We start from the raw sequence: 13,065 nt of genomic DNA, 5'->3' as shown, positions 1-13,065 counted from the left end.
TTTCTATGCGCCTTACTGTTTTATGGAGTCTTGTAAACTCCATAGACATCTGATTTTGCACTGTGACACACACCACCTTTTGTGCAGTGCCACTTAGAAGTACTTTGGACTTCTCAATGTTTACCTACATCTTCGTGGGTGAACTACTGTGCCCAGGAATAGTAAGATGACCCTTTACTTTATGGGTCCAGCACACACCACCCTATGTGGAGTGCTGTGGGGTTACATAGTAATTCATTTAACCCATTCCTCATTTAAAATGTTGTTGCACTAACTCACTTGAATGGCTGCAGTCAGTGGTTTCTTTTTTACTACCTAGTGACCTGTATCTGCAGGCTGCGCCACAGGGTGAACTTTTTCACAAAATGTCCCACGTTTTCCGTTTTCGCCATTTCTTGTTAGTTTCTTGTGGGCTTATACTCTGTTGTTTGCATTTGAGTCCTTTGTGTAGTTTACCATTGGCAGGCTTCAGCCCTGAATCCCGCCCAGGCTCCAGTGTGTCTGGAAAGGCAGGAAGTGAGGCAGGGTCCCGAAACATCCTGGTCCTTTGTCTCCAGGTGTGCCAGAGAGAAACCAGTTCCCACTGGGGGGCTGGCTGTCCTGATTGGACAGCCATCCGCCCCTTTCTGCAAACCGCAGGGAGAGTTTGCAAAGCATGTGTGAATTCCTGATAAAAGACCAGGATCCTGAGGCAGAAGACATGCCGATCACTGGAACGGAAGAACCGAAGAAGACGACCAGAGAAGCCTGCAGCCCGTTCCAGCAACCGCGGCTGTCCTGACCCTGTTTTCAAATCGACAGAGGAGCTCTGAAGAGGACGGCATCTTCCTTTTGGCTGATGGGACCAACTAGCCATAAGTCGGCCTGCAAAATGAGTCATCCCGCGACGTGTTTGACCTTCCTGGTCTGCAAACGGCAATACCCGAGAACCTCAGACCCTATTGCATGCATTGTCTTCCCATAAACTAATCCTCCCAGAACTGTGGGGAGCTCCAGTTGGACCTTCAGAGACCAGATTCCACCCACCACCTGCACCCCGCCTCAAACTCCCCTCACCAGATTGCCTGACTGAAGAATTGAGGAGGGTTGACCGGGTGGTAAATGTTCATCCTTGGTGCCTTTGAACGCCAAACTGCAGAACGACTGAGCACGAAGAATCCTTTGCTGGGAGTACTTTCTCCTGACTGCTGCTGTGACATCCTTTCCAGTGTCCTTCCTTTTGTCACCACGGCCAAGGAGCAGAAGCCGGGTCCACTGGTGCTGCAATGTGGAAGAATCCAGCTGCATCTTTCATAACTTCTCGGGTAATCGTGGTAGTACATACCTCAAGTCATTCTGTCGCTCCTTTGTTGCTGGATTGCTGATTCCAGTGTTTGGGAGTTCGCCCATATCGTTCGACCAGGCCTAATGCTTGTGCACCCATAGGGAGCCTTTCCCGAGGTCCCTGAATCCTTTTTGACCCACAAACACATTATTTGTAATAGAAGAATTCTCTGGAACTTTGCCTTTTCTGCTTTTGTGCCCATTAAGTAAGATCTGTATAGCAATGATGAATCTTCCTGACCTGTGTCAACCCCAGAACCTATTGCTTTACCAGTAATTATTTTTCCCTATACGTCAATGAGTGGGAACCCCTTTTCCACACTCAAAGAATCTTTTACTGTTTTTATCTGTGTCATTTTAAAGACTCTCCTTAGTGTCTTTTTAATTTGATCGTCTTTGACAAATGTTATACCTTTTTTATCCTTGCAGGGTTGCCCTTGGACTCCCCTTTTAACTTTCTCTGGCTAACCTTGTGAGAACTAAACCTCTCAGGGTAGAAAGTATCTCTGGATCCCTTTTACATTTTGTTAGGTGAAACCAGCACACCCTACCTTATGTGGAGTGCTGGGGCGATGCAATGTATCCCCTTTCTGCTAGCTGTACCATTTCTGTTGCATGGCCAAGCGTACCTTTAATGGCTCGTGGCAGTGAACCTTTTTACTAATTCGGTGCACCTATACTGCAGGCTTTTCCCTTCACCTGATTTCCAGGGCGGGAAAATCCTTTGTGTCAATTTTATCTTTGGCTGGAGACTTCGGTCAAACCCACCCAGGCTCCAGAGTGTCTGTGAAGGCAGAAAGAGAGGGAGTCAAAATCTGCAGTCCTTTATCTTTAAGCCTGACTGCGAGAATCCAGTTCAAACTGGGAGGCTTGCTGTCCTGAAAGGACTGCCAACCCCCCATTTTTGAATGCTGCTTGGCTGTTTGTCTGGATTCCTGCATAACAGTCTGATCCTGGAAGCTGAAGAGGTAGTTGGCCACTGGAACCAAATCTGAAGAGGGAGATGAAGAGAACGCGACAGACTATTTCCAGCAACCTGAGACCCTTTTATGTAATGGGAGACTGCTGTTACCCTTCCTTCCAATCGACCTTGGGACTCCGAAAATAATGACCCCTGACCCAGAGCTTGGTGAGACCTGTTAGGCGGAATCCTGTGCAGTTCCCTCTGGGACCACTGCAAAAGGTTTAGGACAACAGGTGTTTGGCAGTAAACCCACTTGGTAGCAGTCTGTACCACACAGATTCACTTGGTAGCTGTGGCTGCGCAGTCAGACTTCCCTCAAGAAGAGTTAGGCAGTATGTGGAGTATACAAAATAGGGCAATTTACACAGTAGAACAAGCAAACACGGAACAAGGCTTCGGTTTAAAGATATAAAGGTATTTATTTCTAACGACACATCTATATAAAACACTCTGGCACTAATACGGCAAACAACTTCAATCGCAATTACTATAAGAAAAAGATCAATCCCTCTAACAATAGTTCGACAAGTCTAGGTTCAATGGCATCACTTATTTGCAGACAGAGGTGTATGTGTTAACCTAGATGGCACTCTAGTATTCATTAGGTTGGGAGAGAAAAGGGCGGGTTAAGAAATCAACTCAATACCAATACGTGTAAGAACAACGATGCAAGGCAAGAACCACTGTAGATTCCAAAGTTCAGAGGCCAGGCCCACTCGGAGAGAGGCAAGGCGATATGTCCCAAAAAGTATCTTAGTAGAAATGCGTTCGAGTCTTTGTAGCAAATTGTTATCGGCAGATTGGTCCAGTTCAGAACACGCTAGAGAAAGCTTGGAGGCGACCCTATAGAGAGGCGGGGATTAAGACACCTCACTCTATCCGGCAACAAACGAAGCCAGGCAGACACAGTACCTTGATTGTGGAGAGACAGCTCCGGCGGGGGCAGTTGTTCCTGGTGGTGGATGCACGTCCGGTCTTTGCCAAGAGAAGAGATGATCTCGTCGTCGAAGATCGTTGCACCACCAGGGAAGAGACCAGCCGCGGAGTGCTCCGTCACAAGGCACCACCTTTTGGTCGCGGTACAGGGGTAGTGGCTATCCGGTTGCCGAGGTGCTCTGCACGGGCAATTCGACCACTGCGTCCTGAGGCGAAGAAAAAGCAAAGAGGACTGGTTGTTCCCACCAGTCAGGGGAAGAGATTCTCCGGCAGGGAGATCTCCTCTGTCGTCAGGAAGTGGTGAGTCGGTTCCGCAGGGCTCCACCGGAGGTGTCGTCGTTGCAGGTCGGCTCAGCTTTACCCTTGTTGGATTCTTGGGTCCTGTGGCGACTTCTGAAGATCCAGTCCCAAAAGCCCTGCTTTTATGCAGAAAACCCCCATTCATTCAGCCTAGCTGTCACTCATAACATGCTAAGTGGTGAGCGGGGAGGCTCACCACTTGGGCCAATCACACCAGAGTGCGACCGGAGTTGGCAAGGCAACTCGGTCCAGGGTGCCTAAATCCCTTCCCACACCCCTGTGGTAACCCAGTCACAATGGCACCACTTTGGAGGGTCTCTGTACAGAAGCCCGCCAAAAGTGGAACAAAGGGCTCAACCTTTGGTTTAGGAGTCACAGAGACGAACACAGACACCATTTTAAAAAGCAGAGTTCTGGCAGAAAATACCATCCGATAGACTTATTTAAGATAAGTAAACCGGTGGTATGTTGGAGATTAATGAGAAAAAGTATCCATCTCCAACAATGGGACGAATCCCATAGGGTTACATTCGAGGTTGTATATAACAAGTAGTTTCCACTGCCACCAGCCAAAACTCGACGAGGAGGGACGGGACAGTGCCCCCTCGAATAACAGACCCAGGAGTAATCGAATTACCCCCTACTAGCACGTCCACAATAGGATGGTTTGTACTAGTTCTGTTAGCAAATTTAGGTCTAGTAAAGCCAATGGTGACTTTACATGCCCGGGGAGGCAGTAGTCAGTCCCCGGGTATGGAGTCTATGATGGAGGTCCGCTAGGACGCCCCAGTGCTACGGCACGGAGGGTGCGGTGTAACACACATAGCAAAACATATGAGACCCTATGGAGTAAAAGACCCCATAGCCCATAGAACACATTGACATTCAAAGGAATTACACACATTCATGTCCAAGAGTGGGAGAAAGAGTCTCACTCTTGGAGGATGGAAAAAAAAAACTCCAGAAATCCAGCAAAGCTGCTGGGGGACTCACTAGGTTAGGAAATTCAGCCTAAACAGAGAATTCTCCCTAACAAGACCTACTAGACTCGAGACCTGCATTTTGAGCCATCCCACGTCGTGCTATGATCTCGCGGGGCTGCAATACCCTGGGACCTCAAGCCATTGTGTGGTGCATGGTCTTCCAAATTCAGAATCTTACTGAAACTTTGTGGGCATCCTGCTGGACCTCCAGAGACATGAACAGAGTCTGAAAAGGTTCCTTCACCAGGGTGCTGGACCTTGCAAACGACAGGAATCTGACCGTCGATATTCAGTCTTCTGGCTCCCGAAAAGGGCGCCAAAATCCTGAGCTACATCCAGCTGTGAAGAAACTCTTGCCTGGAGCCTTCTCCATGATCTGTGCTGCAAAAACCCTTCGTGTCCTGTCATCCGTCTTCCTAAAGGAATTCAATGACCAAGTTTTTGGCTGCAGATCCTGAAGTCTTCTTGCTGGAACTCTTCTGTGCTAAGGTACTGTGTTGGCTGGGGTATTTATTTACCTTAAGTCTGTGTGATTTCTGTGAAGCTTTGGGGTGTTCTTGTTGTTGTGATTCCTCTCATTCAGTGCACCCAGGCCGCAGCTGGATCCGCCTGGGGTGTCTTCACTGAAGCCCCTGGTCCCTTTACAGTGAACTACTTGTTGAACAGTCTTCCATAGGAATAATGTCTTTTACCTGCAACAGAAGCATATCTCACCCTGCCTATAGCTGGTTCCTATACCACTAGGGTCCCTCTTCTGCCCTTGAGTGAACTCATGCAATAGAATAGGGAAGGACTGGAATAAGTAAAGGATTCTGCCTGGAAAAATAGAACGAGTGTTTAAAATTACTAAATTGTGAAAAAGTTAGTTGGTAACTGTAACTCTTGAGAGTGAAAAGTTACAAAACGTTTTTACTTGATGGTGTTCTGCCACTTGTAAAAGTATGTGTAAGGTTATTTTACCTACCTTGGAAATGCTCTGCCATTCTGAAAAGTATGTGTAAAGTCTTATTTTCCTTAAACTGTTTCACCATTGTAACAAAGTAGATGTAAGATTAAGTTATTCACCTGTGAATTTAGTTGTGCCTCTTCCCAAAAGTAATGTTGACTACCCTGTTTCTTTCAGAGACTAGGTGTATAGGTTTTCCAACTGGGTCTTGCTTCCCCTAACTTGCTGTACAGCCGATTTTAGAATAAGTCTGCCTTGGGTTCTACCTACCTAGAATAACATTGAGTCATTCATGAAATGTAACATTGGGTTTTTCTTTCCCTGGTCTGTTTTTTAAAGTTGCTGATGGCTCCTAAAAAGTATATAGGGTTTACTCGACTGGTATAACTGTTATCCTGAATAATAGGTATAGGTTTTTAATGTTCCTTGAATGTGTCTTCAACTATTCAGAAAAGTATATTTGCAAGTTAGTTTATTATGTGATTTCTTTGTTGCGCGTCACTGCATAACTGGCAGGGTCTACTACCCTTGTATTACAGAAAGTAATCTAAAAGTAACTAATGGTTTTTACTCCCCATGAATACGTGTGACCTATACTAAATGTGTATGATAAGGTTGGACTTCCCTAGAATTACTGTTCGGTATTCTGAATAAGGTTGTATGATGTGCTCTGTATACCGCCAAGCATTTTGGTGTGTTTTTATAAATGTGCTGATCACTCTATGACCAGTACTTACCCAAAGACTTAATTTGGCCTACTTGTATTTAAAAGTAACCCTTTATTTTTTATAATACTTCTTGTTGTAAGTGTTTCTATTGAATCCTTGATATGGGTTCAGTGTACTTTCCTACAGCCCTCTCTCCCTCCCAAGATGAGCCTGGCTGTTCTGTCTACGCAATCATGTACTCTGGTGGTACAGCCTTATACGAAGAGTGGAGGCTTGTACTGTCTCAGTTGAATTGTTTTACTAAGCCCTTGGTGGACTTCATAAAAATCTGCCCTAACAGTGCCTTACCTCTACTACCTCCAATCTGACTGTGAAGAATGTATACCTCGATAGGGGAGGACTGTTAAAGTTTTCAGGCCTCTGAAAGGGAATTCAAGCCTCTAATATTGTCCTGCTATTGTTGGTGTGGTTGAACCTTTTTCTTCATACAACAGAACATTTTCTGAGTTGCTATAAGAAGTTTTTACTTAATTTGAACTGTTTTGTATAATTCTTTACTTATGGGTTGCTCACCTGAAGTATTGCATTTGTTTTTATTATGCTGATTAGTACTTACCTCAACCTTACTGTGTGTGTATAAAATAAATGTGTTACTAGAACTACACGTGTACAAGAGTTTCTTTGGGCCTATGTGTTTACTGAGTTAATTTACTTACCTAAAGCACACATCTCCCTCCTAAGGTAAGCCTGGCTGCTCTGCCGTACTACCAAACCTTGAGTAGTACAATGCTAGAAGTTGGGGCCTGTATACCAAGAGATAGTTTTATAAAGTCTTACCAGAGGTAGACTTAAGGAAAAGTCCCCTAACTCTGCCTCCGGACCCACCATGCGCTACCTTGGGGTTAAATCCAGCCCCGTTGGGCAAACCACTGTAGAAACCACCGAGCGAGGCAGGGCACTTCCCAATAATTGTCATGCTTGTTTTAGATTGGGTCTGTCAATGTGTGGTCTGTATAAGGGCCATTTACTTTCTATTTTGTGGCTATTCGTTTTTCTGTGTCCAATGATTTGTTATTCCGGAATTCCGGAAGGGGGGGGGCGAGTTAGCTTGCTATGCTTTGATTTCTTTGGTCATTCTTGAGATCATTCAAGGACCCTTACCGAGTTCTAGGGTGTGTATGTGAGGCGAGCAGGATGTGGGGAGTACTGTTAGTGCAGTTTCTTGTTCTATGGATGGCAAAATAGGATAAGCTGGTGGTCCCTTATGTACAGAGACCGTTGGTGATGGTAGAACCTTTTTCTAAAACTATAATTAAGAAAAACATGGTAGTGCTGAAAATGCATTTGTTCATTCGACTGAGGTACAACTGATGCCATTGACAGGCCTGAAATATAAATGGAGCTGAGGCAGACAATGGTACTGGGGTAATGTTTGTGCTCTTATAGGCAAAATAACCGTGTAAGTCTCTATCAAATAGGCCTTTCTTCGTAATCTATGCATTCATAACTGCACTAAGCTGAAAACCCTTCACACTACCCAAGCTCTTTACTTATTTTTTTATTTTTTTTTTTGGCTCTTGGACATTGTGAAATTCAGACTAGTCTTCTGTTGTGTACACGTTTCCAATACAACCACTCGCTACAAGCATCGTGAGAGTGATAATTCCCTCTTGGAGGGGAAAAAATGGTTTGGTGTCTGTGTTTGCATGCCAGAGTATGGATGGCCTTTTTATTCCTGGCTAGAAGCCAGCTTGAAATTTGCACCCATACATGGCATTTACCCAGCACAAATTACTAGATGCTGTATTTGTGCATATTTAACTCTTCAGTAGCACATCCCAACACAAAATCTGTAACGCACACCTGGATCCACTTTGCGAATGTGTCCAGTTTAACTGTGATTCCATGAGCGTAAACTGGACTTCACCTTTCCCCTTAATGCATGTGGTCAGTGTAGTGACTAAAATCTGAAGGTTTGTGGTGCTACGTGAATTTACTTTAATTCCAAATTAAAATGTATATTTTTTTTCAGGAAAAATATCCAAGATCTTAATTGGCAGCGAAAGAACATACAGCTCAATGCCGGAGCTAAGTTACGCGAAATGGAATCTACGTGAGTATAGCTTCATGAATTAGCTTTCTATATTCCACAAAGGAATGGAAGCATTGTTGTTCAGTGGAGAGAGAACGTGTGCGCTTTTCTAAACTGGATTCTAATTCACAAGGACATTGTTTTCTCTGTTGCGTGTGACATATCGGTATAAATCAGTGTTGCTCTTTTCTTCCAGGTGGGTGTCCCTTGTTAGCAAAAACTATGAGATCGAGCGAGCCATCGTCCAGTTGGAAATTGACATCCATCATATTAAGCAACAGCAAGGAGACGAGAACAAAGAGAATATCAAGCAAGAGAACAAAAAGTGAAGCTTGTCACAGAACGCTCAGTGTTGAGCGGAGCTCGGTGGCATCGTACTAGACATTGGACTAAAATCCGACTGATTGTTGGGCCTGCCTGTTCATCCTGACATCTGTTCGGCTCAAACAGCTGACTATGTGGGGAAAGCACCACGTCCAAGAAGGAAACCTTGACTTTTGTCATATAGAGTTGTCAGTCTAACTGGAAACCTATAATGCTGGGAAAAGATGTAGTGGTGTTATATTTTGTGTACATTAAATCATTATGTCATAGTTTAACAGCAGATAAGTCTTAATTCATGACTCAAGAAGGAATCCATATATGGGTTTTAAGTTCTGATTGTAATCTATATTTTTGTTTAATGTTATTGATAAACATCTGTTCTCTGTATCATTTATGCTTCCACTTCCATACGAGGCATGATTTTCACAATACAAAGGAAAACCTTTAAGTTAAGAGCTTTCTGAAGCACATTTTTTGGCTGGGGCAGGTATGTTGAAAATGTAAGCTGTGGCTGAAACGCGCCACGTTTTCCTTGTTGCGTCTTTAGGGGAAGACTTCTAGTATTCTTGATTTGCACTTGAGAAATCTGAGCTTTCTCTGGGTCGGTGTACATGTGTCCAGGTTTCCTCACTGTGTGTAAACTGACATGACGGGCTGTGCTTGCCTGTTAATATGGATTTCCAAAATCAACCCTGGGGGGGATTTCTGGAGGCAGTCCTATTGTGGTGAACAGGAAAGACACTATAGTCTGCCTAAACCGAATGAAGGAGGGTAGCAGAGTGGTAAAGCTCAAGAGTTAAGAAGTGGGGGTGCGAGTGTGCTAGGGCTACAATGAGTCAACACAGAGTGACGCCAATAATTCCAGTTAAAGGAAAGTGCAGAACTATATGATCTATCAGTCCTTTAAAATACACACTAAGCAAATGAAACCTTTCGTCTGATATTGTCACATGCTTACTAGGAAATATATATAAACACTTTCACCCTTTAGTGAAGATGGAAAGCGTTTGATTCAATAACCAGTGTAAAACCAGTAAGTACTCCAATGCATAGTAAAACCAGTAAGTACTCCGATGAATAGAAGTTCAGTAGAAAGCACTTAGGGTAGCTGCAAAACAGTTCCCTTGCACATAGTATGTCCAGCTTTAAGATGGTGTGCGGCCTTGAGCCCTTAAATCACCAGTTTAAAGGTTTACTTTACAAATGGGTTTACTATGTGATTGGACCATGCCAGTGGTTATGATCCAAAGTTCAGGTAAGTAGCTCACTCAATCCCATAGACTAGGGTAGGTCTCGGAAGGGATCATTGAACAGGTTTCCACCTACCAAAATCAAGAAGGCGAGGGCTCCAGACAGGACTTTCTGCCCATGTAACCCTACAGAGGACATGGGGAGAGAAGAGACTGGTATGTTAGTTTGCCCCCTGACTCAGCTTTCTACAGAGGCTCTGGATTCCATTGGGGACACACTAGTCTGGGCTTGGTCCGTTTGAGGGCTGCCCAAAGGTCGCAGGTGCAGAAGTCGCTCTCGGACATGGGATTTAGTTTCGGTTGGCCTCAGTGCTTGGAGCTTGATTCCAGGCACCTTCCAGCTGAATATATGGGAAAGGGAGACTTCCATAAAATTGGATCCATAGGAAAAACACTACTGTCGCAGAGAGATATGCTTCTCAATTGGCCTGGCGGTGCCTAATGCAATGGACATAAGTGCTTGATGCGCAATTTGTTTGCATCGTTGGATTGCAAGTTTGTAAATGTAGTTAACACTGGGATCAAGATCTAACTTTTGTCAATGTTTCCCACAGCTCTCCCCCGTATTCCATTTAATATATTTGTATAAATATATTTGTATAATGGTCTAAGCAAACGTGATGCCCATGCATACAAGCATTGGTTTGTGATGCAATAACGTGATAAACTACATAAGTCTGGCTTCATAGCTGCCAGAAGCACGGAAACTGCTCTCCTGAACATCCATGCAGACCTGCTCTCCAACCTTGATTCCAACACCCCCCTGTGTCCTCATCTTACTTGATCTTTCTTCTGCCTTGGACACGGTCAGCCAAGCCATCCTTCTCAATCGGCTCCATGATAACCTGGGGATCACCGATCAGGCCCTGACGTGGCTGACTTTGTTACTCTCTGATCGACCCTCCCAGGTTCAACATGGGTCCTTCATGTCCACTATCTCTACCTGTGGTGTTCCTCAGGGGCCTAACCTCTCTCCCTATCTGTTCAACGAATACCTGGCACTTCTTGCCCACCGCATTGCTGCGCTCTGCCCCAACTTCCAGTGCTATGCGGATGACACTCAGCTCATTTTCAGGCTACCTTCAACCACCTCTTCTCCCTCTCTCATGTCTGTCCGCCATCCAGGAGTGGTGTGCCGCCAATGATCTCTGCCTTCATGCCATTATGACCAGGATTCTCCTCCTCGGCACACCCGCTCCCTCCTTTCCTGTCACTCTGACCGACCTCTCTTAGCCCTCTTCCTGCTCCCACCTGTGAGGCTAAAAACCTCCGAGTCATCTTTGACTCCACACTCTGCTTCTCTCCTCACATCTCTGGCGTCTCTAAGAAGTCCCACTACTAGCTGCACCTCCTCAGAGGTGGTATTCCTTTCCTCTCCTTCCCCCTGAAGCTCACTGTCTCCAGAGCTTTGGTTCTCTAGGCTGTATTATTGCAAAAGCCTCTTTCTAAATCTGCCTTCTTCTACTCTCCGCCCTCTGCAACTCATCCAGAACAGGACTGCAAGACTTGTATGGCCTCAAGCGCAGGGATCGTATCTCTCTGGGACTGAAAACTCTGCACTGGCTCCCAGTGGCTGTGAGGATTAAGTTCAAAATCCTCTGCATTGTCCACAAGGCCTTCTGGAGCCTCCATACCCTCAACTCTCCCTGCCTAAATATCTGCCTTCTCGAACTCTTGGCTCATCCGCCTCCAACTCCCTCCGGGTTAGTCGCTTCTCCAAGCGACAAGTTGGTGGCAGGTCTTTTCTTAGGCTGGGGCCTCCCTCTGGAACAGCCTCCCTGAAACTTAAGAACCAAATCCGGTTCCGGAAGCACCTCCAAAACCTTTCTCTTTGCTTCTGCTTTTTCTCCTCCTCTCCCCTGCTGACTTCCTGGCTGAAACTGATTCTGCACTGGTTACCTGGCCACCCTCTGATCTCGGGCCAAGAAACTCTTTACCCTCCCCCTGCCAATTGCACCTCTGCCCTGCCTTCCTGGCAACCCCCGCACTTGGGACTTTTCTGCATCCCTTACATTCCCACCACCACCTGATGTCTGCACTTATCCTGGTAGTTGCCACCAACGGGCCATTCTACTTATTGTTATTTATTCTTTTTCCCATGTACTGCACTTTCCCTCCCCCTCCTCCCCCCTACCCATGCACTTGTGTGATCTGAATGACACCTGGCCTAGTGGGATCGTTGTCTGTCTCCCCTCTGTTCCCCCTCCCTTGAAACACCTGTGTATAAGCGCGTTATAAATACCTTATATCATATATCGATGTTCTGCAATAGAGTAATACATTGATATGCATCACACAGTCGAATTGCATTGAGATCACCTGCTCACCCATTACGTTGGGTAGATGAAAGCTAAATTACTAATAAGTAGGTAGGTGCTCTCTTTTGGTGGCACGCTGTGCAGCTGTTCTAGCCAGTCCGCATGTTAGGAACACCTGTTATTCGCAGATAAAAATTGCTAAAATGGGTGAGATTAATTTGGGAAGGAAGGTGAGCGCGCCATAAGAATTATGAAGCAGCCCAATGGTTATTCAGGAACTTCTGGTGTGTAGCTCCCCAGCCATACCTTTGCTCACATGCCAGTTCTTTTCTATTGTGTAGGAACATGGGTAGAATTTGGAAAGGTTTTTCTGTGCAGTTATACAGGCATCTGGTAATGACGTGTAATCCTAAAACCTGGGAGAGGCTGGAGAAGATCCATACTTGTGGAGGGTCTAGCTTGTATAGCAAAGTGTTATGTCAATTGATTGTGTTTGGAAAGTGACAGCTAGTGAGGAGGAGTGATTCTTGCAGTGATGAGCATTTTTGATTATTATATTGCTTATAGCGCAAGCCAAGCTATAGAGCGGCTTGGAGCACTTTACGCCTTGAATCCAGTAGACCGGAGGCAGCCATATTCGGATTGTGTGCAATCGCTCACTAGGGTATCTTTTTAGGTTTTGTTGCAGTGAAACTTGCCTCACCCCGTCCCCGCGGGTCTGGTGCTAGCAGAAAGACAGCAGTTTTCATTACAAGCAGGTGTGGAATACTAGAAACATGCATGCAGAATTCACCAGATGATGCATGCAGGAAAATATTGTACAACGTGTATTTTAAAAAATATATATATTTCTGATGTTTGTTAATCTGTTTAGAATCACATGCTGTGCATAGTCCGACATCCAGTGGTCACTGCGGAGTATTGCATTTTGTTTTTCGTAGTCGAAAAGGGGACCTTTACAAGGCATGTCTGTAACACTATCCCTATAGTGATGTGCAGTGTACCCACAATCCCTTACGCG

At 45.3% G+C, this 13,065-nt stretch overlaps 1 protein-coding gene across 1 annotated transcript in view; it reads left to right on the top strand.

Moving 5' to 3' along the window:
- Positions 1–8,989, top strand: part of BCAS2 (BCAS2 pre-mRNA processing factor) — an 82,387-nt gene extending 73,398 nt beyond the window's left edge. The window contains exons 6-7 of the mRNA XM_069633395.1: positions 8,153–8,233; positions 8,409–8,989. Coding sequence (XP_069489496.1) covers positions 8,153–8,233; positions 8,409–8,541 — 214 coding nt within the window. The 3' untranslated portion in view covers positions 8,542–8,989. The remainder of the gene's footprint in view (positions 1–8,152; positions 8,234–8,408) is intronic.
- Positions 8,990–13,065: the final 4,076 nt, after the last annotated feature.

The sequence above is a fragment of the Ambystoma mexicanum genome, chromosome 13 (assembly GCF_040938575.1).
Source record: "Ambystoma mexicanum isolate Mex_15411 chromosome 13, UKY_AmexF1_1, whole genome shotgun sequence".
In the NCBI taxonomy this organism is placed as follows: domain Eukaryota; kingdom Metazoa; phylum Chordata; class Amphibia; order Caudata; family Ambystomatidae; genus Ambystoma; species Ambystoma mexicanum.
Note: the sequence above shows the minus strand (reverse complement) of the source record. Positions and strands in the feature narration are given on the sequence as shown.